The 27,575-nt window shown below is 30.5% G+C and overlaps 1 protein-coding gene across 1 annotated transcript; it reads right to left on the bottom strand.

Moving 5' to 3' along the window:
* Nucleotides 1-518: 518 nt before the first annotated feature.
* Nucleotides 519-27,575, bottom strand: MS3_00006405 (uncharacterized protein). Its single transcript, XM_051214542.1, has 6 exons — nt 27,323-27,575; nt 18,955-19,051; nt 17,693-17,867; nt 14,770-14,898; nt 8,234-10,345; nt 519-545 (listed from the first exon to the last, which is right to left on the bottom strand). The coding sequence occupies exons 1-5, from the start codon at nt 27,424-27,426 to the stop codon at nt 9,582-9,584; spliced, it is 1,269 nt and encodes a 422-aa protein (XP_051073580.1). The 5' UTR covers nt 27,427-27,575; the 3' UTR covers nt 519-545; nt 8,234-9,581.

The raw sequence follows: 27,575 nt of genomic DNA, 5'->3' as shown, positions 1-27,575 counted from the left end.
TGTTTATAACAGAGAATGTTCATATTCTTAAAGCATTTCATTTTGGCCTATGGTAAAGGATAAAATGTTTATATTGACTCTTAGTAAAACAAAGTTAACTGTTTCATTATTGTAATAAAATAATAAACATTCATTCATATATGAACTTATCCAAATGTATGTTGATGACATTTCATATTTGCATTATAATCTCAATCAAATAACATTAGACAAGTTATTTAGATTATTTTAAACAAGTTCACTTCCAAAATTGTACAATCATAAATATAAAAATGATCTAAGATTATGAATATGAAAATCAGTTCAAATTTTATATGTTAATATCAAATAATGATTTAGGTAACTGACTTTATTGTTTAGTTCAGCAAATGAAACGATAGATTTCATTTTTGATTTTTTATTCTTTTTCAACTAACTTCTTTTTCTTTTTCTCTTTTATTTTAGACAAAAAAAAGATTCATTTTCATTTTGTAATGTTTCTTTTCTTTTGTTTTTGTGAGAAATAAACACAAAGTCTTCTTAGAGTTCATAGGTACGGAACTTGCCTTTTTTGAAAAAAAGAAATTGTTTACACTATAAATCATTATTAACAAATTGTACAATTTGCGAGGAAAATATGAAAAATGTTAACGATAAAATTAGAAAAGTAATAGAGTTAAGATGAATTCTGCTGTTGCTTTCGTTGTATGAGGTGAAACAATCAATTCATCTTATTTTTTTTTCCCGATGATATTGATATATTAGTTGTACCAATTTTTCATAAAATTCATTTATTATGATATGGAATGAAAAAAACTTCTATTAGTTTTATGGATTGTAATATCATTTATCAACACTTATGGTGACCTAAGGACGAAGAACATTTATGTAAAATAGGTGAAACTATAATTTATGGATGACCTTTGAGCGATACAACAAAGAACTTGAGAATATTCACCTACATACTATGGTTAAATAAGGGTTATAAATAAGTGTGAGGAATTATGATTATGATACACAGTTGATGATTAAGGTTAGGAATTAGATTTACGGTTTTCATCACCAACTGATATCAGCTATAATGCCAAAACTTTATTTAACCAAATGGATGAATGAATTTTATGCCAAAATCCAAGACCTGTTATCATATACTTGATTGGTCCATCCATAAATTATAGACTTGCTGTAGAATTTGAATTAAATTCAATGTTTCGCCTGGCTATCTGCTTCAGGATTATTTGTCAATATTTTTAATGTTGATTTATGATAAATTTGATTGTGCTGTTCATGAGTTTATAGTTAGGTGAAGTTATGATAAACAAACCTTCAATATTTTGTTTTATAAAATAGATCACATCAACTAAATAGTCAGTCCACAATAGTAATAATAATAATAATAATAATAATACAAATCACTACATATAACATAATCATCTGTATTTCTATACACAAGAAATCTATATTCTGATAAAAGACAATGGCATAAAAACATATCGAGAGCAAGTATATTTACTACATTCTTCCATTTATTTTCATGTCCATATCTTCCTTAAAACTAAAATATACAATCTTCTTCAAAATTAATTTTCATTTTTCTGTATACAAACACTTTAGTTCTTTCCCCATACTTTTACTTGTAGAATATATATTATATACAGAATCTGCCTTATCATAATATGTGTTAGGAAAATAATGTAGATTAATGCTTTCTAAGATATAATTTTAAGAGCATAAATTTTAACCATATGCATCCCATAAAAACGTTCAGATATATACTATCTTTGAAAGAAACACCCTTATTGTTAATTAGAATAACTATATTTTTCATTTTAAAGTTATTCTATTAATAGATAGTTCATCAGAAGCTATTTAAGTGTGTACATGTAACAAATGATTGTTATCATATCAAAAAACAACATTTAAAATGTGTAGAATATATTACGTAATAACAGTTTTTTGAAAGTCACTTAGTTACCTATGAATTGCTTATCTGATCAATAAATTAATATTATCATTTATCCAAAATATAGTTTGAAGTAAGAAATTTATTTACCTATTTGTATTAAATGGAGCCAGTACTGTAGATATTAAAACTTAGTAGATATGTTTCAATATTTTACTTCATTTGCGAATGATGCTGAACCTCACAAATGTTCAATCGGTCATTTATTTGTTATAATTTGATAGACTTATAGCATAACTTTAATTATAATCATGTGTATGCAGTCATCGGTGAATTATCTCAATTCGTAGAACTGTACACTTTTGTGCAAAGTAATTCGAAAATAAATATCTGACTAATGTAGATCTGTAATGATTAGTGTGCTTCGACTGTTCAATTTAGAATAAGAATATATTTTTAAAGTATTTCAAGAATTCTTTTGTTTACTGTTGTAGAATTATTCCATTCGTTATTATTTATTTACATAAATGAATACCAGCCTATGATAAAGTAAATATGAGTCAGTTTTAGCCCTGTTATAATTTAAAATTGATGATTAGCTTAAACAGTATGGGTGTATTTATAGGTAAATATTATGAAACATATCTTTTGCATAAATGAAAATGAGATCTAGTAATCAATTATATCTGCGATAATGAACAGAATTACTGAAGTGTAAAACTTAAACAATAACTGAAAGACTCAAGAATCTTAACTATAAACATACCGTGAAAGTTCGCTGAGCAATACTCAGTCAGTCAGTCAATAACAACGTAGAACTTCGTATGTACGTACATCAGTTCGAGTTGCCACACCACATTAGCACAGAGATGCAGTGGTCGATTCAAATCCCGTAGTGCTAGATGTAGTAAAATTACAAGCTGTAATCGGAAAAATTTGGGTTTGAAGATGTTATTCAAGGAGTATAATCCAGTGAAATAAATTTGGAAAGAAGAAAAAAGGGACATAAAGAATTCAAAAGATTAGAATTCGGGAGAACACAAAGAGTGGATGCACCTGCGCCATTGCAAACGATTTTGAGCCATGTCATTCAGGGTCTCTAACCATCGGTTGCTATCATCTCGCGGTCCCCAACCACGTAGTTTATACCTACCAACATGACTCAGTCTACTTGTCAGTGACTTCATGGACTTGTGCCATGTTTTGGTCTGGCCACCCTTGGCTTTCTTCCAACCTACTCCTATACCACTGAACATCGCACATCGAGGCAGTCGGTGGTTGGGCATACGTAACACGTGTCCCAGCCATCTCAACTGATGAAGTTTCACTACGTCATCAATTGATTTGCCATCCTTACCTAGTACCCGTTTTCTAACAACTGCATTACTTACTCGATGTTCCCAGGATATACGGGCAATATTTCGATGACACCTATGATCGAATACTAGTAACCTACGGATATCCTCTACTCTTACCGGCCATGAGCAATACTGTGATGCACTTGTAGTTAGAAATATATACTTTTAGTTTGCTTATTATTGGTACATGTACATCATATCCCTAGCAGTAATTAAAAGCCTGGACTTGGTCAAGTGTAAGGTTGTATCTGAATACTACGTGGGGGCTTCAGAACTATGTTTCAACAGTTAGTTGGTACCTTCTGGATCTCAATGATTAACTTCTATCCTTTCTGAATGTTAACTATACTCTAAATAAACTTTAAGATAGAAGCTAACGATATATATTCACTGGTTGGTCGATTAATAGTAATAGATGTCACGTTTATCATATCAACGTTGTTAACCAACCTAATATATAGACACTAGTTGAGGTAACTAGGCCGTCACGTTTGTCATATCTACGACATAAATTTTGGTTTGTATTGAAATGTCTACATTAAACTTATTTTAACCTTTATGTAAACTATTTTCCGTTTATTAATTTTTAGAAGCCTATTCATTTTATTATCACAGAATGAAATGTTTTTATAAAAACATTTATAGTCCTCAGAATTTCTTTTCTCACTATATAAAATTTATCCTTGTAATTAATCTGTGAATTCAATACTCTGATAAACATATAATTGTGAACGATTCCCGTGAAATGATATTTCCTATGTTGCTAATCATTTTTTTCTTAAGATTGACCAATCCAAAACTATATCATTAAATAATTATCGATTATATATCATGGTCAATCACTTTAAATAGTTATTTTTGATTTTAAAGAAAAATGATTTTTATCAGAATGGGGATTTATGGTGATTGTAGTAATTCATGAATCGATCTAAGCTAAATCACCATTGATAACCTGAAAGAACTTGAAGGCCATTTCGTCCTGGTATGTGGCTCCTCAACAGTGCAGCCCACGATCCAGCATGTAGAATTCGAACCCAAGACCTTCGGTCTTGCACGGACGCTTAACTTCTAGACAAATGAGTCGGCATGCAACAGTGTTAATGTTAAACTTTAATCGATCCATGATCTTGCACAATCCTTCATCCACTGTCTGAAGTGGATAACTGTCTCTATCCGTATATCAATAGTCGTAATTTTAGGCTGTTTTTGCAGCCGATGAATAGTCATGAAGTAGAATCAATTCATTTTATTTTGCAAACCTTATTGTTCTTGCTCCATCTAATCAATTTATAGTTCTATTCAAATAAAATTAACTGTAAACTAAAAAATTAAGTATAAACTATTTATTTTCAGTCATAAGCACATTCATTAACTCTGTAAGTGATTTGTTTAAACAGAAAAATGTAGAAATGTATAAAGAATTAGTAATAAATAACATTATGGTATATCAATTTATTGCAATCTCTTAATGTAGAACATTGAATTAATCTGAATACTGAATGTAGTGATTCTTTCTAGAAAATATTTTAATGAATAAACATAAAAAAAGGAAAATGTTGATTAGTAAATATATTTGGGGAGTTAATAATGTTTAAAGATTAATGATCTTATTGAAGATAAAATCTAGAATATATAACAAGATGAATCATTTAATGTTATCCATACTTTGAATTGGATAATGAAGATTGGAGGGCATTGTTATAACTTGTGGCCGGTGTGCCCTGGTAATGTGTATGTAATGATACCGCCAATTAGAGAGCAGTGAATTATCGTTTGGACCAATGATGCATAAAACACATACGAGCAGTCTAGAGTCCTTATTGGTCCCGCTTCCTGCTTAGCCCACCTAGTTAAGTCCAGAACACCGTTCTCAGCCTCTGCAAGATGAGCCATTTATTTCAAACCTACGGAGTTTATATACCAAATAAACAGATGACATAGTACCATAAAATAGGAAACAACATTTGTACAAGATTTGGCCAAATGTGGCTGTGAATGTGGGAGACTGTAATTAATAGACTGGACATAACTCAGGAATGGTGAATCGGTTAATAATAGTTCATAGGTAGAAATAAGGGTCATAATAAGAGGGACATGAATATGTAGAGTTTATTTATTTAACATTTATTCAATAAAAATATACGTATAGTATTGGTCCATAAATGGATCCTAAAAGTTACCATTCATTATTCCTATCGGGACATAATAGGTACTAAATGTATAAAACTTAAGAAAAATCCATTTAATTCATGAGCAATCCACCTATTTATAAATTTGATACGAATATTTTCCATTTGGAAAAATATACTTTGATTCTATGACTAATTAATAGTAATATTCTAGTGAACGAGAAAACAGGCAGGGACAAGTAATGTAGTTTAATACAAAATTACAGAATATTTTTGTAAAATATGAGAATTATACATTAAATACTTCATTTGCATATTTCCATCATTTGTTCTTTACATTCTGTATGATTCTTCCATTTCATAATTCATTTTTATTTTATTTTCCATTCTCTTCAACTCGATTTTCTTAATCATCTGCTACCAGGTTTTGAGCTTCCGATTGGTCTTACATACTACTTATGTCGACAGATATAAGTAGCATACACTACTATACCATTAAATGTTGTAGTTAATACTTTGGAATCAATTGAGATCATTTGTATTTATTTCCATGGTTCACAATTTGCACTATATAAAATGTGAAGTAGTGATCTTAGTATATCGCCAAGACAAACAAAAAAAACACTTTCTTACAAAACGTTATTTAAAAATTTGTAGGATTATTAAGAATATTTAAACCATTGCTTTGTCCAATTTTAAGACATTCCACCATAATGCATCAACGATGGGACGCGATACGGAACCAAAGATATTCAATTTAAACTGAGAGGATGATATATTTTCACTGTTAAATTCGAATGTAGTCAAACCTTTTTGTAAATGCAGTTGTGATATTTTTTGTTTGCCAACTTTGTATCTGGCTATCATAATAGTTCGTCTGGGAAGTAAGTGATAAGCAGCTATACCTTTTATAGCAAAATAGATGGTTTACAAAAATTCATCTATTGTGTCATCTCTAGGCTTGACCCCACTTATGTTTATTTGTATGGACTTTTAATGAGTTATGTCCTGAAATGAAAAAGTTGACCACGTTTACTTGATTTTTGATTTCTGTGCTAATTGCAATCCTTGTTAAAAGCCTTTTCCAATAGTACAAACTACCCGAAAGCAATTGTTAAAACAAAATTTTAAAAAATAATTTGTCGAATGCATTTGGAAAATATTAATTAAATAAATATTCTGGAAAAAGCTGACCACATTTTATATCACACGAAATGATAAATTTTAGCTGTTTGGTAACTATATATTGAACCTTGGTTCATCAGTTATTTGCTTTGAAACTGAAACTACTAGAAGTTATGACTCTATGTTTTTGGAGATTCATTACGTTTTACACTCATTACGATCGGTACCACTGTATTACCAAAACATTCATGACACGAAGTAGTAGACGACGATATTTTAAACGTGGTAATCTTAAAATGAAACCAAACGTATAGGAAGAGTGAGTTGATTAGTTCATGAATGATTGAGTGGAATTAAAAGCGAACATATTTTGCGAAATGAGTAACCTTATATTTATGTGTTGAATAAAACAGTAAACCTATCTAGTGAAGTAAAATCGACAAGTATATATGAGTATTTACATATATGTGCATATGGATATGCGTGCACTGTTAAAGCTGTTTAAGTATATGAATAAATATCTAATAACAAATAGTACTGTAATACGTGTCACCTATCTTTAAAATTGGTCAAATAAAAGGACGCACAGTCTAAGCGAATAATATGTGACAATACAAACTTATACATTTAAAATGACGCTTTATTCATTTTAAACTTAATGTTTGACTTGAGACATGAATTCAATCGAAATGAAAACATAATATTAAAAACACGAAGTGAAGTGGAATGATCTCCTTTCAACGAATTTATTATCAAGTTTTCCAATGATATATATATGAAAACCTTTGTGTTAAAGTACTAGTTCCGTGAGGAAATGTGAACAAGGAATAACCAAGATGATGTAATAGAGTGATTATAATACTAGATTACGCAATACGAATAATAACAATACACGTAATAAGGAAAGCAGTTGGGAGTTCCATACTTGAAATAACCAACAGTTTGATTTCAAGGTTTTATATCCGATTAATCCAAGTCTACTTTGATTTCTTTGTATCCAACTCCTAAATATAGCCGAAGCTCTTACCATCGATGAGCTCAAGCAAGAACTATGCGTTTAAAAGAAGTATGTCCTATCGTTATCATTACCTTGGCCCTAATTATTATGATTACTGCATTTCTCCCTTTATTTATGTCTCATATTCTCATTATTTTATTCATAATTGCTCATGATATCACTTTACTTATTGTTTACATCTCTATGATCTTTAATGACCTTTAATTATTGTAACAAAACATTTTAATCAGAGAGGGCTTTTTTGGATATTATAGTAATTTGATAGTTGAATTCACGAGTCAGTCGAAGCTAGAACGAAACAGCCGTCCAGTGCTTTCATGTTTTCAATGGTCTAGCTTCAATTGACTCATGATTTCACCTATTGAATAAAAAACATTTTGGTTGTCTTACTACATTCACGTTATAATTCGTTACTAACTTATTAAGTGTATTGTCATTGTTACGTAATCTAGTATTATAATCACTCTATTACATCATCTTGGTTATTCCTTGTTCACATTTCCTCGCGGAACTAGTACTTTAGGAAAAAAGATTTTCATACATATACGATTGTACAGCTTGATAATAAATTTGTTGAAAAGAGATCATTTCGCTGAACTTTGTGTTTTAATGTTTAAATGGGAATTACCTATTAATTGAAAACAATAATCAACAAACGTTTTAATTCATTTAACTACATTTTAATATAATTGATTTAAAGTATTTTACAATTTTATCTTACGATGAATTAAGATTTAGTCATTGATTGCTTTAGGTGCTATTATTCTTTGTCAACCGAAATTTCAATAATAATGTAATCATGTCATAGTGGACTTTACTCACAAAATTATGTCTAAGTATTGTATAGGCGAATGTAACGTCAAACAGAATGAAGAGTTTCAATAGATTGAAAACATGTTGTTTGCTGAACATTTGATGATCAGACGAGAATACAATTCAGATGGCGGAACACACCGGAAAAAAGAAAAATAGAAGAATAATGACTATGTATAATGTATGATTTAAGTACTTTGTAAATTCTCATGTTACATACATTCTTACTATCTATTGTTGTGTTTTACAATATTGCCAATATTATAGTTCAAATATAGATTTAATCAAACATATAATAATCAATCATATTGAATTATTGATTTTTCTCCAAGTAATTAAAATATTTTCTAAAGAAAAATGAAAAGAAATTTGATAAAATCAATAATTCTACTTAGTAACATTTTTTCTTCCTTCCCATAAATTATAAAAACAATATCAAACTGGAATGATTATCAAATTAATATATTTGCTTTTAATTTATATCCTTATGGAGGTTTTTTTTTCTTTCTTTCATTCTGTACATCATTTACATTGTCATGAAAGAGAATATTATTTTTATTTTTTCGCTTAAACTTATCATGAACTTTTATACTATACAGATTATAAATGACATTTAATCAGAAATAATTCATTTGTTAAGAAGTTCAAGTTTTTTTTGTTTTTTTTTCGTTTTGTTGCAATCTAGCAACTACTTATTACAAATAGGAGAACAATATCAACAACCAAACAACTAAAAAGAAAGATGAGAATATAATTGAAATTAATAATAATATGAAATATGATTTGTTTCATTTATTTTGTTTTGATTTGATTTACATAATATTCATTCATGTCAAATAATAAATTATCATACAAATAAGCATTGGTAATCAATAAACTGATTTGTCTATTCTTTTTTTCTTACAGGAATACATTGAATTAAATGAAGTGTATTCTATTTGTTAGATCACTTTGATTCTACTGAAATAAGTAGTATATACAATAAGAAATAAAATTGTTTTCAAAAGTACCAAATGTTTTTTTTCAAAAATATTTAGGAGAGAAACTGAAATCAATATTTCAATCTTAATCTTATCTTCTCTGTTTCAGTAAATAGAGTATTATATAAATGGATAATTTTGTTATAAAAGATCAATAATGGATAAATATGTAAAGGAGTGAAATGATCATTCTCTACTTAATACACTCGGAAATGCTTCAAAGAGAAGTCGTTTGTTTTTCTTTTTAAAAACTAAATTTTTTAAAAATAAAGAATTTCAATCTTTCATTATATTTTTATTTAAATAAATGGATACAGGAATTAATAATTCTTGATTTTGTCTTAGTTTCATATTATTTGATTGATTGATACAATTACATAGAATAGTTGATGTATCTGGAATAGTTTGATGAATTAAATTCTTTTGAAAATTAAATAATAATTTCTCCGGCTTATTTGATCTGAATACATTTGGTTCAGATTGTTGATCATTAAATTTATAGAATGATATATCATTATCGAATTGATTAAAATGTAATAACCAATGAGAATTGATAGAATTTTGTTGTTTTTCTATATTATTCAAATTATATTTATTTATGAGTAATGAAGGTTTTGATTGACAACATAAATTGACATTCGATTTTGTTTCATATTTAGGAATCGGTAATTTAAATGTTTTATCATTTGATTGAATTGAATGAGATCTATTTAAATCTTTATCTATTTGATAATTATTATAAATGTCATTTGTTTGTAATTGTAGATTATAATGTTTATATTTATGTTTTTTAAAGCACTTCATTAATTTTTGAATAATTGAATTAGAAAACCATAATCCACATAAAATAATTTGTATACTGATTAATGTAAAAAATGCTAATGTAGCTGGTAAAAGTAAAATTTTATATTCAATCCAATTTAAGTTTTGTTTTGTATTATATTCTTGATTCCAGAATAGATTTGATGAATCATTTACAGGATAATGAATTTGTGTTGTTTTTAATTGAGGAGAAATTGATATATTTGAGAATAAATCAACTAATGAATAATAGAAAGAAGAAAAAAACTGATTCAATGTACAAAAGTCTAGTAAAAAAGAAACTCAGTAAAAAATGTGTTGAATTCCATTGGTCAGTGATTCGTAAAAAAAAACATTCATCTAGTTTTATTGAACACAGAAAATATGCTTACTCATCTAGATGGCTCGACAACTCATTCATTATGTTTTGGTATATGGTGATTATTTATCAATTATCACTCGTCAAAGTGTCACACTTAAAGGTTTGGGAGAATTAAGTCTTATTTCTTACTTTGATGAAAGGTGACATTGGTTCGAAACTCAGTAAAGTCACCAGTTTTATCATGATCAATGATATACCTCTCTTACAAGAGCCAGCTTGTAATAAATATCAATCCAGTATATTTTATGATCCTTTTCTAATAAGAATAACAATAAATTATGAAGTACACCATACTGAAAATTATGTTTTTTCGATACAGGTGTATTTATTGTGGAACATCATTCAGTGCTTTCAATAACTCTAATATTCATACAAAATAATAAATGATTACATAAACACTTCTGTCACGAGGCATTTTCACAAGCCTTCTTTGGCCAATGAATGTAAACTTAACCATTGAATTACGATGGTAACTTAATTCCTATAAAATTAAAATCAAAATTTGTGAAAAATTTGAGAAAAGTTTATTACTTCATATCAAATTTATCGATAAGATAATAGTAGATCACCAAGTGAATTATTATGACTTAAGTTTGATTTCATTTTATTTTATAAGCCTGTCTCTTAAATAATTCATTATATAGCTCATTTATTTATGGGGTTTACTTAATCATCCTCAAATAAAGCATGACAAATGAGTACACTTTATACAATAACGTAATATGAATAAATATTTTATAAGCGAATATACTTTGGTGGTTCATTATAAAGGGGCTTTCTAAAAAGCTTAAATACTTGCAGTATCGTAATTCGTGAAAGCAACTTGGGAAAATATATTATTTCAGTAATTTTTTATTTGGCTCCAGACTATTTAAACCGCCGTGGCTTCTAGTAAGATGAAAAATGTATACAAAGGTAACTTCTCCTGTATTCCCTCCGGAGGCTACTGCCGGTCCTAAGCCCGGATAAAAGAGGAGGGTTGGGCATGGGGTTAGCGACACCACCCCGTAGAAAACTAACTCACTAAAAAAACGCTAACCAGAAAAAATTATTTAAACTCTGCCCTGGGAGTCAGGGCCTTATGATGGAAGCCGAGTTCCTTCGGAAGTCACGAGGCCTATGCCCCTTTGACAACCAGAGCAACTATTTATTTAGGTACATGAAATACTCGTACAATGTGGGAGACCGGAAGAGTCTTCAAAATTGCTGCAGAAATGAGGAGATACAACCTAGAAGTTCTTGGGATCAGTGAAACACACTGAACGCAAGTTGAACAACAACGACTAGCTTCAGAAAAGCTCCTGTTATACTCCGTCCATGAAGAAGAAAATGCCCCACATACACAAGGAGTTGCATTGATGCTGTCCAAACAAGCACAAAATGCGCTTATAAGATGGGAATCTCATAGACCAAGGATCATCAAAGCCTCCTTCAAAACAAAGAAGGAGGGCATTTCAATGAACATCATCCAATGCTATGTGCCTACCGACGACTACAATGAAGACGCTAAAGATCAGTGCAACAATAGGCTGCAGTCAATCGTCGAGAAGTGCCCAACAAAGGACCTGACCATTCTGATGGGAGATTTCAACGCCAAGGTTGGGAAGGACAACACTGGATATGAAGACATCATGGGACGACACGGACTGGGAGAAAGTAACGAAAATGGTGAGAGATTTGCAAACCTATGCGCCTTCAATAAGCTGGTCATAGGCGGCACCATATTCCCACATAAACGCATACACAAAAGCACATGGACTTCACCGGATCACACCACGCAAAACCAAATCGACCATATCTGCATCAACAAAACGTTCAGGAGGACGATGGAAGACGTGAGAACCAAGAGAGGAGCTGATATAGCATCAGATCATCACTTGCTGGTCGCCAAGATGAAATTGAAACTCAAGAAGCGCTGGACAACAGGGCGGACAATATCACAATAGTTCAATACGGCCTTTCTTCAGGATACTGACAAACTCAACAAATTCAAGATAGTCTTCAGCAATAAGTTCCAGGCCTTTCATGATCCACTAAATGGAACTACTTGGAACTACTATGGAGAGCAACTGGAAAGGGATCAAAGAGGCAATCACTTCAACATGTTATGAGGTTCTGGGTCACAAGAAGCACCACCACAAGGAACGGATCACTGTCGATACAATGGATAAGATTCAAGAAAGGAGGAACAAGAAAGCAGCAATCAATACCAGTCGAACAAGAGCAGAGAAATCCAAGGCACAAGCTGAATACACAGAAGTAAACAAACAATTGAAGAAGAGCATCAGAACTGACAAACGTAAATATGTGGAAGATTTAGCAATGACGGCAGAAAAGGCTGCAAGTGAAAGGAACATGAGAGAACTGTATGACACAACAAAGATACTGTCTGGAAATCACCGTAAACCAGAACGATCAGTGAAAAGCAAGGAAGACAAGGTAATCGCCAACACTGAAGAACAACGAAACAGGTGGTTAGAACACTTCAAAGAACTCTTGAATCGACCAGCTCCGCTGAACCCATCTAACATCGAAGCAGCACTCACGGACCTCCCAATCGATGTTGGCCCACCAACAATTCAAGAAATCAACACGGCCATCAGACAAATCAAGAGCAGCAAAGCGGCAGGACCAGACAACATTCCAGCAGAGTCACTGAAAGCAGACATAGCGTTGACTGCAAGGATACTCCACATTCTCTTCAATAAGATTTAGGATGAAGAACGAGTACCAAGAAACTGGAAAGAAGGACTTCTGGTCGAAATACCAAGAAAGGCGATCTCAGCAAGTGTGGCACCACTCTTCTCTCAATACCGGGAGAAGTTTTCAACAGGGTATTGTTAAACAGGATGAAGGACTGCGTAGACGCCGAACTTCGAGACCAGCAGGCAGGATTCCGTAAGGATCGATCGTGTACAGGCCAAATCGCAACACTACGATCATTGTGGAACAATCAATTGAATGGAATTCATCACTCTACATCAACTTCATTGACTACGAAAAGGCATTTGATAGCGTGGACAGAACAACACTATGGAAACTTCTTCGACACTACGGCGTGCCTCAGAAGATAGTCAATATCATACAGAACTCATATGATGGATTTAACTGAAAAGGTTGGCAAGGTTGCTTACTCTCACCCTTTCTCTTTCTCCTGGTGATCGACTGGATCATGAAGACGTCAACATCTGAAGAGAAGCACGGGATACAATGGACATCTAGGATGCAGTTGGACGATCTAGACTTCGCAGATGATCTGACCCTTCTATCCCAAACGCAACAACAAATGCAGGAGAAGACGAACAGTGTGGCAGCAGCCTCAGCAGCAGTAGGTCTCAGTATACACAAAGGGAAAAGCAAAATTCTTCAATACAACACAACATGCACCAATCCAATAACAATTGACGGAGAAGATTTGAAAGATGTAAAAAGCCTTACATACTTGGGTAGCATCATTGATGAAGATGGTGGATCCGATCTGGATGTGAAGGCGCAGATCGGAAAAGTAAGAGCAGTATGTCTACAATTGGAGAATATCTGGAAATCAAAACACTTGTCAACCAACACCATAGTCAGCATTTTCAACACAAATGTCAAGACAGTTCTACTGTATGGGGTGGGGACCTGGAGAAGTAAGAAAGTCATCATCCAGAAGATACAGGTGTTTATTAACAGTTGTCTACATAAAATCCTTCGGATCTGTTGGCCAGACACTATCAGCAACGACCTAGTGTTGGAGATAATAAACCAGATCTCAGAGGAGGAAGAAATCAGGAGGAAGCGCTGGAATTGGATAGGACACATGTGGAGGAAAGCACCCAACTGCGTCACAAGACAAGCCCTCATATGGAATCCTCATGGCCAAAGGAGGAGAGAAAGACCAAAGAACACATTATGCCGAGAAATAGAGATAGACATGAGAAAAATGAACAAAAATTGGACAAAACTGGAAAGAAAGGCCCAAGACAGAGTGGGTTGGCGAATACTGGTCGGTGGCCTATGCTCCATTTAGAGAAACAGGCGTAAGTAAGTACTCATGAATGTCAAAGACATATTAACAATAGAATGGTAACATTTATATTGTAGATTTTACTTGAACATTTACGTGTTAAAAATATACAACATAGAAAATCGATTGAAAAATTTACAAATAACGCTTATAAGCACAAGAAAACACGTTCAATCGATATATTTTATGGTTTAATAGGACTAATCAAATGTAGATGTAACAAAATCTTCACTCCATTAAATTCTATAATGGTGTAATTAAACTCAACTTACATTTTCTGGAATGTTTCTTTGTCTGCATTTCTTCAGTAGTAACAATGTGATTGGTAATATCTGTCTTATTACCAGACACTAGTTTAACGCTTAAACGAAAATTATTCTGTTGACATATCACAGACTGAGCTATTAAATTACAAAATAAATATTTAGAGATTTTATTAACTAAAAAAGAAGTTGGAATCTGAACCAAAGAAATGTCAATTCCTGATAAGAAATGCAGATGAATCTCATATTATCTTCTAAAAAAATGAACTATAATACCCTGTTTTTATTAAATGTTATGTCTGGTTATACATTGTTTATTTACATTCATTATTGTTACATTGTACCTAAACTTTTTTAGTTTTTATCTATTGGGTCTTTTTTTTAAGAGGTTTATGATGATTGGTCATCTTTTGTTGGATACTTAAATGTGATAGGCACATAAATAATCCAGAATCTTGTTGATATAAAAAATAGCATTCTGATATGTGGCTACATAACCAGAGTAAATCGAAGGCTATTCGCTAAATTTATTCTGTCACTTAAAATATAGTTATTCATGGGTTTCTAATTGAATTTTATAGCTGTATATATATGTATGTATGTGTGTGAAGTTTATGCGATAATTTGTTGCTCAGCTGACGTCAATATAAGGAATTTTCACAAAACTGCCTGTTAAACTGATTTTAGTTTGGTACTGTATTTGTGAAACATAACAGCGTTCACCTGACAATTATGACTGTAAACTATAAGTTTTTTTTCAATCAACAATGAAGCAAGCATCGTTCATCTTAAAAATTGTACTAACCACATTTTGTGTGACTTATACACTTAGAACAACATTATTAACTATTCGTATACAAGCACAAATATCTACATAACTAATACCATAATCTCTTTACTTCGGGTAGCACTTTGAATTCTAAATAAACGTATGGGGTATTCAGTGTTGAACATGGAGACTCATAATTCATAAAAGAATATTCAACTGTGCAATTATATAGCATTAGTAGTAACAAAAGTTCAAATGACTTGACAGAAAAAACAATATTCTTTTATTTCGACTAGCAAGTTATACAGACTTTTGTATGTCTACTTCTCCATTGTCTACATATCGAACTTATAACAAAAATCGGACAATAGAAGAAAATAAAATAATTTAGACATTGCGATGAACTAGACTGAACAAAATGTAGAAAATCAGTTTATAATCATGGTTTGTAAAATTACAAACATTAATTCTGAAAAGAGATAATTCATGCATAACAGTCGAAACATATTCATAGATGAGTAAAATGTTATGATATAGTATAGCCATTATACGAGGTAATGCTAAAATGTCAGAGAGAAGAGTTTAGTGTTTGATGAGACTAAGACAAAACAAATTTTAAATACCACCCAAATATTTCTCTTTTCGTAGAAAGGGTAACTAAAATAGTTTTATATACTTTACTGTTTCATACAAACTGAATAAAATAATAAACAGTGTGTACTGTTGTCGACATTTGCATTCTAGTCATAGTATGTGGTCTTTCGACTATTAATATTTCACCTAAACTTTTTAATACTATTGTATAATACAGTGATAACATTTTTAAGGCAATTGGGATATTGTTCATTTTTGCATAGTATGCATAGATTAGCTGCATTATAGAGGCATTGTATTTTAAATCTTGTCACTTCACACTTTGTAAATTATGAGCGTAATAAATTTTCAGTGTAATCAACTGGTCGAGCGAAATTGAATCTTTAGAATAACAGTTGATTTCATCTAACCTCAGCAATTATTTGAATGCTTGTTTAGTTGATTGTTAGTATTTTTAATGTTCTCTAAAACATTTAGTGTATAAAACTTTGACTAGACACTTTTTACCAAATATAATAAGCGCAATATGTCAGGACGCCTGATCAGTTTTTTCACTAATTCGGAATCTATAACATTTAAAAAATTGTCAACTAGTCACATTGTTTAGATCAAAGTTTTTGAGATTCACCACTTTCCTATGAATTTTTATAGCAACAGACATATTTACTTTCAGCGTGTAACTCTACAAATGTTTTGACATAGAATCAAATTTATCAGTTGAGTATAATTTATAAGTTTTGGTTGTTTAAATCATCCCATCTATATTTACGACTGCAATTTGTCAGTCTCTTCTGATGCAGGTACATCTTCTGCCGATTGTATCAATGTAGTCATTAAGTCACAGGCATTTTCAAGTTGATATAGATGATAACTAGCAGTGTAGTTCATGATACGCTTTTCATTTTATTTCAGACTCACCAGATGAATGTATCTGCACCTCAGAAATGATATTTACTCCAGGACACAGACCCGCCACTATTCACTTCAAAATAATACATACATATAATTTAAAATCCGCCCCATTTCATAGGCCAATAGCCGTCTAAAATCACTAGCTAGGTGGATGACGCAATAGAGTTTAAGGTGAACGTCACTTGATTCGAGTCTCTGAGTGAAAATCAACTCCAGCATGTAGGTACACCAACATAAAATAGCTGGAAGTACTGGTGATCTAGCTTCAATTGACTCATGAATTCAAGTATTAAATCACTATAATATCCACAAAATCCCTCTATGAAAATGAAATGAATTTATAAAAACATAGATATCATTACATTAGTGGTTCGATAAATGAAAACACTTTATTCAAAGAATCTTCAAATATTGCCTAATCAAATAGTTTAAGAATCAATGTACAGTTATTGGTTTTGTGCCATAGTATTGTGTTATATCTTATAACTCATGAAGATCTGCGTTTAGATATAAAACAAAACGAATAGAAACTAGCGTTTCTATAGAGTATAGTCTACATTTCTCATAAATATCTGCGACATTATTTAAGAATGCAAACCGTACTAATAATGATTATGTTTACTGAATTAAAAATCATATTAAAAATTTTATACTCACCTACGAAATAAACAGGAATTTCTGAATGAAAACTTGGTAGTGATGCGATTTCTGGGAAACGGCTAACTTTAAGAACGAATTCTGTAACTGACTTGTTTCCAAAACAATCCAAAAGTTTAATAACTTTAATAGGTAATGTTTTATTACATTTTAATTGTACACGTGGATCATCTGTCTATTCATATGAATAAATATGCAAAATATAAAGAAATAACACTTGGATACTAATGCTTGAACAGATTAAGTAAACAGTGTTTAAATATCTATAAACATTGTTGGACCAAATTATATTCAAGTAAAAATTCAATAATAACCTGAAGATTATCAACAATGTATACATCAGTTGGATGGTTAACAATGATATTCATTTATCATCTCTCGATTTACGAACAAAACTAACTATTCACATTCACATTATATTAGTCTGTATTATTCCATGCCAAATAAACATAAAACTTATTAAAAATAAGTAATACAGTTGGCCCATGTGTCCTGATCCTTATTCTTCGTTACACGAAATAATATGTACTATCCTAAGAGTCAAATTGTGTTAAACAAATAAGTTTTGTTTCTTTTAAACGTAATCCTTTATTAGCTGAGCTAATGATAATCAATAATAAAATATTAAAGTCTTTTATTAAATAACAAGTTGAATAAATTGCAGTTGCCAATAGGAGAACTATCATTTAAACTTTGTTACAGATGAAAACAACACTTATTACATAAGACATATCCCTTTTAACATAATTTGATTGAGTATGAAAAGCAATTTTGTAATTAAAAGGAAGTTATTAAAATGTTTATAATTAACGAAATTAAGCTGGAAGCTTTATTAACAAATAAGTAAACTTCTTATAAAATTGTTGCTAATTAATTCTCATTTTATATTTGGATATTATATAACTAACTATAGACTCGTCCACATTAATTATCTCACTAATAAAGCAGAACTACTCAATAGATATAATGTAACCGAAGTGTCAACATATTTGTAGACAATATCGTTAAGAATAGATTTACCGGTATATTTTATCTGGCAAATCATACAAAAACAACATATAAAGCAAGCTATGTTTATTGACTTATTATGACTAGTTTTCTCTGCACAAGTGATAACCAGCAATGTTTATTTGTAGATATATGATGCAACAAGTTAAAAATACAAAAATATTTATCACTTATGTTATAACATCAAGAAAACAATAATCATATTATTACAATATACAAATACATATTCATATTGTTAAATGTATAATACATACCCAATAGAGATTTTGAGAAAATGTTCGATTTTTTGGACAGATAAATATTAGATTGTCACCCTCAGTAGCATAAATATCATTTTGATTTTCGTTGAACCTGGAATATTTAGAAAAAAAACTGTTAACATGATTTACAGGAACTCAAATTTACCGTTTGAAACATGTACGAACCATTGAGTTGGTTTTATTTTTTCTCATTATATTTGTGATTATTCTTAATGTTTTAAATATACTAAATATAATATTTCGTTACATTATCATAAGGTTAATGGCTATTATTTGGTCGAGTAATACAATAGAACATCGGAATAAAAAATGAATGTATCTAGAATACATTTTACGTTCACGTGTTTGGTAATATAGTGAATAAAAATCTCTAGAATCTCCACACTGATGGCATCTGTTTTGTAGATGCATTATAAATACTTATTATTGGATAAAGTTTATTCCTAGAAAGTGAATATATATCTCAATATACATATCTCTTGATCTCAACTATTGAAATTACTACAATGTCCACAAAACCCCCTCTGATCCTTATATAAATATATATATATATATATATCGTTGAAATTCTTCAATAACTAAAAATAGGAAAATTATATTTTGTCTGAAAGCAATCAGAAAAATCATTCCTAAATCAATACAGGCAACATATCACATTTAATAATTAATAAAGCTTGAATAAAGATTTTACATTAATCAAGACAAAATATGAGATAAGAAAAAGGATAAGAATTAAATAGGTGGTATTGAGAATTATAAATATATAGTTGATAATTTTTAAATTTGACCTGAGCTGAAAATTAGTTAGGCTATATGATTGTGTGGAATTAGGAAACTAACATATTGTTAGTGTTATATAACTGATATATGATCTTAACTTGAAATTGTAAGATTATTGATAGTAATAAATATAGGTAAGATGGAATGTGACAGATAGTGAAGTTAAAATAACTATTTGGTCAAGAATGAGGTAATATGTAAATTAATATGAGTTGGGTAAGAATTAGTAAATAGCAATAGATGTTAAATAAGTGACACAGCTAACTTGAAGCAATAACATATTGTGTCAATAGTTATCTGCCTAAATTGGTATGACTACGAATCATTCAAACGGCTAAAGCGATAGATATTTAAATTGAAAACCCTCTGTTCTTTTCTTGGATAGCTTGTGGCCTAGTTAGTTAACATAATTTGCGTTATGAATACACGAATTTCTCCTTGGTATTTTCATAGCTTAAACATATTCAAAAATCTTATTATGATTTTAACACTTGCAAATGTTTTGATGAATGAAATTAGCACTCACTCTGACTTACTAATTCTTACCCAATTCATATCATCTGACATATTACGTAATTGTTGACCAAACATTTATTTTAACTTGATATTATTTCATTATCTTTCATCCCATCTTACCCATATTTATTCTAATCAGCAATCTTACGATTCCGTTTAACATATAAGTTTATTCAAGTTAAAATCATATATCAGTCATCTCAACGACACTAACAATTTTACTTTACAAACGACTCTAAATTCAGATTCCGTAATTTCTATCGATGTATTTGTCTCAAACATTGCCAGTTTTGGGATGATTAATTTTGATATTTAGTTGTAGAACTTGAAGAAATATTCTTCGGTCTTATTTCTGTAATATTAAAATGGGAATTTTCCAGTGATCATCTTGTTCAGTTATGTATATTATTAGTAATTTATCAAAAAAAATCATCATTGTGTATAGGGATACGTCTATAAACATCCTATTACAGTGATTAAAATATAACAGGGATAAGTAATTAAACAATGTTATTTGTTAAAGTGGTGTACTTTTACATCGACTATATTCCAAATGTGTCATTCGATAATTGAAAAGGTCATTTATGTCAGCGTTAGGAAAATTCGTTGTTGTGTCCGACTATAATCATATAAAAAAGTCAAATAAGTCGTAGGAATAAAATTAAAGGTGACAGCAATATTTTGTCGGGTTAATTGACAATAAATAATAGTAATAAAACTCTATGTCGAATGCTATTAGACTATAGAAGGAAAGAAAGGTTTTATCACCAGGGTTAATATTTTACGGTAAGCGTGGTTATGCTGATGTCCAATTCGGAAACCTATCTATCTATATATAACACTTCGGAACCGCAACAGAGGTCGAACTAGAAAGTTTTAAGAGCATTCCGATTGACTGCTGTAATCAACGGGAAAGCTCTGAGCATCACATAAAATGCATATTGACTAAAATACATTTAGAAGCTATTTATAAGATTATATCTGACGAGCAATAATAATCACCAAACGGCCACAACTAACGACAGGGTTAAAATTTCCAAAATAACACACGTCTGATTTCACCTGAAATGTACGTAGATCTTTCCGTATTAGACAATATTTTTATCAGCCATACTACATAACAGACCATTACATGAAATATGGAATAAGCTAGAATACTACTTTAGGAATGTAAATGACGAACCAATTGTTTGTCAATTGTATCAGTAAACAAAGCCATTAAACATCGTCAAAAAGTTCATTTAGTTATTGAATTCACTAGTGAAGTGAAACGTGATAAGATTATAGCTTCCCTCGATGTCTTCTTTTCGAGAAGGATGGACGGTTTTATTAAAAGGAATCTTTTTGGCTAGAATATATCCAGATTTAACAGTATTCCCATTTCCGTAGATTTGCGCTATATATTTCAAACATCTTAGTTACATATATACTTATCAAGGCATTTTATGTGAAATTAGTAAATGTCAATTAAATGAAGATCCAAGTAAATGAAGTAATAATTGTAAATAAAGAAGAGATAAAATTAACATTATATGAAAAGAACAGTAAATTATCACATTACCCTAGGCTATAAAATGACTTAAAGATTACCAGGGAAAATTCAGGGTTACAACAAATTATTTTAATACATATAAGGAGTGTTCAGATATATGAATAGTCAGGGTTTTTGTAAACCTAAGAATTCATTCTTGATAATCTCCATATTTAACGTTTTGGAGGCTGTATTGCTGTCAACTCTGCGCTCCACTTCAGTTATGTGCTTCACTATCGAAGGACATGGTTGTCTACTTTCCACGTTGAACAGAACATTTGACACTGATTTTGAAGGTACATACCTATTATATACAAAACATCTTAACTTTAACTATCCTTTTATCTCAACAGTCTTTAGTTCGTAAAATATAGCTGACATATACGAGGCTGTTCCATCGCATTTTAACTACAGCTTCTCAATGTGGATATTGATGAGAATATAGGGTTCAAACTAAAATACATTTAAATAGATAAGCTTAAAAATAATGAAAATAAGATTTGAATCTTTTCTTCCAAATTTCTATATTTATGTAATCTAGTGTTGAAAAACAACAGGAAAAGATAAATAAATATATATATTTATATGATTGATGTGGAATATTACCTCTTCAGGCTCAATAGCCTCACATGTTGCTATGCATATGATTACATTAACTGTAATTATTTTTATAATAATAACATAAAGAAACGAATATGAAAACTATTTGGTTAGTTATTCATTCAGTATTTCATTTTATCTATATTTAAATAAACTTTTGTTTCAATTATAGTGACATCATGAGAACAAACGTTCTCCTGAAATGTCATAAAGTCGACCTAATAACAATTTATAACTTTATAAATTAAAAATAATATGTGAAAATTTATGATGCGTTGAAGATTTTTAAGAGAAGGTGGAAGTTTACATGAGCGCAAAGATTTTAAAAATTGACGTGAAAAAAGGCTTGACTTGAGACATTCATAAAAAAAAACTTAAATCGAGTAATTTCTCTCGATATTCTGTAGCGTATTGTCAGTGACTTGAATGTTTGGCGAGACTCTATTTTCGGGACGAGTCAATCAGAAGCGTTTGAGTAATTTCAATTATTAGCCAATCAGAAGACAGTTAGTATAAAGTGAAAATATATTATAAGAAAGTAATGAATTACAGTGCATATTCTACTTTTACATGATTTAAAAACTTGTTAAGGTTTGATAAGGGTTCAGAGGTTCTGAATTCATAATGCATATGGCATAGAAACTCGTCCATATGGTGAGGGGTTAGAGTTTATGTTTAGGGTTAGGGTGAGGGTTGTGGTTAGGGTTAGGGGTTAAGGTTGTAGCCTCTCAATAAACACCTCTTCTCTAAAATCCGTTGTAAACCGATCGTATATTAGCATCACGTGTTGAACTTGGCTCCGTGAACTTGAAATCGCTCAAACGCTTCTGATTCACTCGTCCCTAAATTAGAATCTCGCCACCCTAACCTTAACCCTAACACTAAACCCTAACCTAACCATAACCCTAACCCTAACCACAACCCTCACCCTAACCCTAAACATAAACTCTAACCCCTCACCATATGGACGAGTTTCTATGCCATATGCATTATGAATTCAGAACCTCTGAACCCTTATCAAACCTTAACAAGTTTTTAAATCATGTAAAAGTAGAATATGCACTGTAATTCATTACTTTCTTATAATATATTTTCACTTTATACTAACTGTCTCCTGATTGGCTAATAATTGTCAAGGTCATTTAAGATTCGTTCAAAAGTCGTCCCTAAATTAGAGTCTCACCGAATGTTTTATGCGACATACGATACATAGATCGTGGACTAATTCATCAAAGGCTTTAGTTTCTGCCCTCATTAAAGTCACTGAATCGCCTGGTGACAATACGCTGCAGAAAAATAATATAGTCAGTTATAAATACAGAATCTCAATACAGTTAATGTACGCTTAGGAAAGAATAAAATACATAAAACGAAATTTTGTCGAGACTTCATAAACATAAAGTAAAATTTCTATCAACTGAAGATGACTGAGTGATGGTCGGTTACTTCATTTATTAATTCAGTCAAATCATTAAAAAAATCTCATGTATGAATAAACCATCAACGATTCATTTATCTTATCAGTAAAACGAATCGGCATGACATTTATTTATCAGTATAATAGAAATTTTTTTGTTTTAATTCGATGACATTTTGGATTAGCTCTTGTATGTAACAATTGTTTAGTTACATGGTGATTATTGAAGTTTACATTCGCAGTAACTAGGGTAAATACTTTAGAATTTTTTGGACATAATAAATTAAATCTAGTAATTGCTAATATTTGTACATTTTGATGTATTTAAATCTCCATGAGAAATTGACGATATCGGTGAATAATAATTGTGTATTGCGTAATACGAAAAAGAATGCTGTAACATTTCTTCTTTGAATTTAGTGAATATAGATTACTTTCATCATGAGAAAATAATTTATAAAATATTTAGTTTTTTTTATTTTTAAACATTCGCGAACAAATATCACATTTCAGTTCCTGCATATATTTGAAACATACAGTCTGAAACATTGAAAACTACCTGAAATTAATGAGGATATACATATATTTGAATTCATGAGTCAATTGAAGTTAGACCACCATGGAGAACCTGAAACCACTGGATGGCCGTTTCGTCTTATTGTGGATCTTCTTAGCAGTGCGCATCCACGATCCTGCCTTGAGAGGTTCGAACCCAGGACCTATTGGTCCTGCGCTCGAACGCTTAACCTCTAAACCTTTGGGCTGGCATCCAACGGTGTTAATGTCTAACTTCAACTAATCCACGAGATTGAGTCACCGTTCACCATTGTCACCAGCGATTTACTATCTCACAACATACCCGGTTGAACTCCACTGGTCATTGCTTCTCCGTAGAACTCAAGAAGATACCTCTTGAAGCTAGGTGTTTTGTAAAGATTTCAGTGATTTAATAGTTGAATTTATGAGTCAATTGAAGCTAGAACAAAACGGCCATCCAGTGCTTCCAGGTTTTCCATGGTGGTCTGGCTTCGAATGACTCATGAATTAAACTACAAAATTAATGATAACTCCACAAAACTCCTGATAATATACATATATGTTTGACCTTAATACACATTTTGTGTTTCAGTCTGATAATTTTGTGTTCATCGTCGTATTTTTATACACATCTTTATGTTTCGTTGATTGATTATTTTTGAATCCTTTTTTTCCCTCTTCTAAACAGTTTATAAATCTACTGTCTGAATAACATTTTGTTCACTGAGCATAAAAAATGATCTCTAAAGAAATAAAAACTGTTTAATATTCTTTTACTGCAGTTTCTTTGCTTTTTCTCAGTAAGGGTAATCATTGTATGCGTAATAGTGTAATGTAATTCATGAAAATACTGAAGTGTCATATTAAGAAAGACGAATTCTTCGTGTCTTACATTTTAAAGTGAACCTAAGTCATTTGCAGAAACGTAAATAAGTAAGGTTGATTTGGTTGTAGAAATTATAATGAATAGTATATAAATAAAGAAAATCATCATGGACTTCCGTACTCCCGAATATCTTAAACAACTTTGATTACAGGAGAATAATTGAAGTTCAGTTATTTGCAATGTTTATACATGATTCACATTAATTTTTAGCTGATGCAGTAGCATATATACCGATAAATACTTATCTTTCTATTAAAATATACTTCTATTAATTTCATTTGTTTTAGATTTTGGATCTTAGCAGATGGCCTAAAGAAGGAAGATTTCCAACTCCGTAACAAGAATATTATGTACATTAAATTCGAGGTTTTATTTTTCATTAGTCCTATGTTTATCAATATTTCTAAAGGGCATAGTCATGAATCTGACCATTTTAGTATGTTTTTATTTTATTTGCTGTACATCTAAAAGTGCCCGAACTATATAAACTAATGGAACGTATAAAATTGATTCTTTAACCATATTTTTTAACTCTAGATTTCACATACTATCTTGTGTCACCTTCTTCCCTCATTTAATAATATAATTGTTGTTTGCATTCCATTTCTGACATGAATTTAATTTCAATCTATTTTATCATGTTTTGATAGCCATTCCCTCAACTGATTTTTTAGTCGTTTGACACCATTATTATCAGAAAACAAATGATGGATTATCAGAATGGGGATTTGTGGAGATTGCAGTAATTTTAACAGTTGTATTCATGAGTTGATTCAAGTTGGACCACGAAGTTTTCAATGGTGATCTAGCTTAGATCCACTCATAAATTCAACTGTTAAAAACATGGACTATTATTTTAACTCTATTGTATATTTGCGGTTGCATCAGTTTGAGTATTAAATTGTAGAATAGATGATTGTTTGTACCACTCTTATTTATTTCATATTTAAATGAGTTATTTTGGCACTATGCCACTGGAGTGATTAAATCGACTGTGCTTACAACTTTAGTTCTTATTAAATTACAGGAGCATAATATTTAAAATATGCTCACACATGCATATTATCCAGTAACTTCAAAATATTTTATATGAATAAATCAACTCTCAGAATGAAAATTATGAACAAATGACTGTCACTGGATAACTTTTCATTGAAATATAATTTGTTATTATAAGGTAACTCGAACAAAATTATGAAAACTCATTCATTCAGTGTTCTGGAAATAAATTTATTGGTTTCAAGCTACTGATGTCCACATGAAGCCGTAAAATTCTTTCGTACGTCTCTTTAAAGTGGATGCTATTAAGAAATCTAAAACTAAGACACAAGGTCGCTTACCATCAATACTATCTCAAATAATACCAACATATAACAAAAATATCTTCATATATACTTTAAATTTAAGAAAAAAAGTTGATTTTACAATTTCAGATGTTTTTAAAAACTGAATAAATTTCGTTATAAACTGATTATTCACAGTATTAGCATTGATTACACATTATCCAATGCAACTTAAAATTAGAAGGATACAGGAAACGAATGAGAAATAGTATTTGCTGACAATAACTTAACTTGAAACAAGATATAAAACATTTACCTTTACTGTCAATTCTATCTTATGATTCTTATTATGTGGAATATCCCCTAATGTTTATTAAAATGCAACAAAATGATTGTAAAAATAGATTTCTTGGGTGTAACAAATAAACTGAACTACTGCTTATGCCTCATTGAGAGTAATAGGCGTAAGTAAGTAACTGCTATTTTGCATTATGAAATAAAAAACAACTGTTATTACTATTCAGTTTCATAGTTCTCTTTACAATCAATATATCAGTTTAGGGGTTGTGGAGATTGTTAAGTTTTTCGATTGAGATCATGAACCGATTGATGTTAGACCACCATTGAAAACCTGGAAGCACTGAAAGGCCGTTTCATCCTATTGTGGGACTCCTCAGCAGTGCGCATCCACGATCCAGCTCGCGAGGTTCGAACCCAGGGCCTTCAGTCTAGTAAAGATTAGATTCTTTAATCTATATATATATATATATATATATATAAATATTTAGATGAATAAAACTACTTCAACTTACCTCCAATTACTTGCATCCCAAAGTATTATATGATCTTTTAATTCGGCAGAAGTAAATTTGATCAAAATTATCATAGTTATTTCCATGAGATATGTCTTTTGCATTTAAAAAGTTTACTATTATATCCATATACATTTATTTATACATTTTGTTTTTGTTTTCTTTTTAAAAAAAATTAAATTAATTAATTCAGTTTAAGATTTTCATTGTTTGTTTATTTATGAATGATATAAATTGAAAATTATAATAATAA

This window comes from Schistosoma haematobium, chromosome 1 (assembly GCF_000699445.3).
Source record: "Schistosoma haematobium chromosome 1, whole genome shotgun sequence".
NCBI classification, from domain to species: Eukaryota; Metazoa; Platyhelminthes; class Trematoda; order Strigeidida; family Schistosomatidae; genus Schistosoma; species Schistosoma haematobium.
This window is presented reverse-complemented; position numbering and strand designations above follow the sequence as displayed.

Excerpts from the sequence above, each read along its gene's own strand:
- MS3_00006405 (XM_051214542.1), bottom strand. The coding sequence starts at position 27,426 with ATGCAAAAGACATATCTCATGGAAATAACTATGATAATTTTGATCAAA. Across the intron at positions 19,052-27,322 it reads TGGGATGCAAGTAATTGGAG|GTTCAACGAAAATCAAAATG; the intron begins GTAAGTTGAAGT and ends TAAATATTCCAG. Across the intron at positions 10,346-14,769 it reads AAAGAAACATTCCAGAAAAT|TTGATTTATTCTCAAATATA; the intron begins GTAAGTTGAGTT and ends ATTATTCATTAG.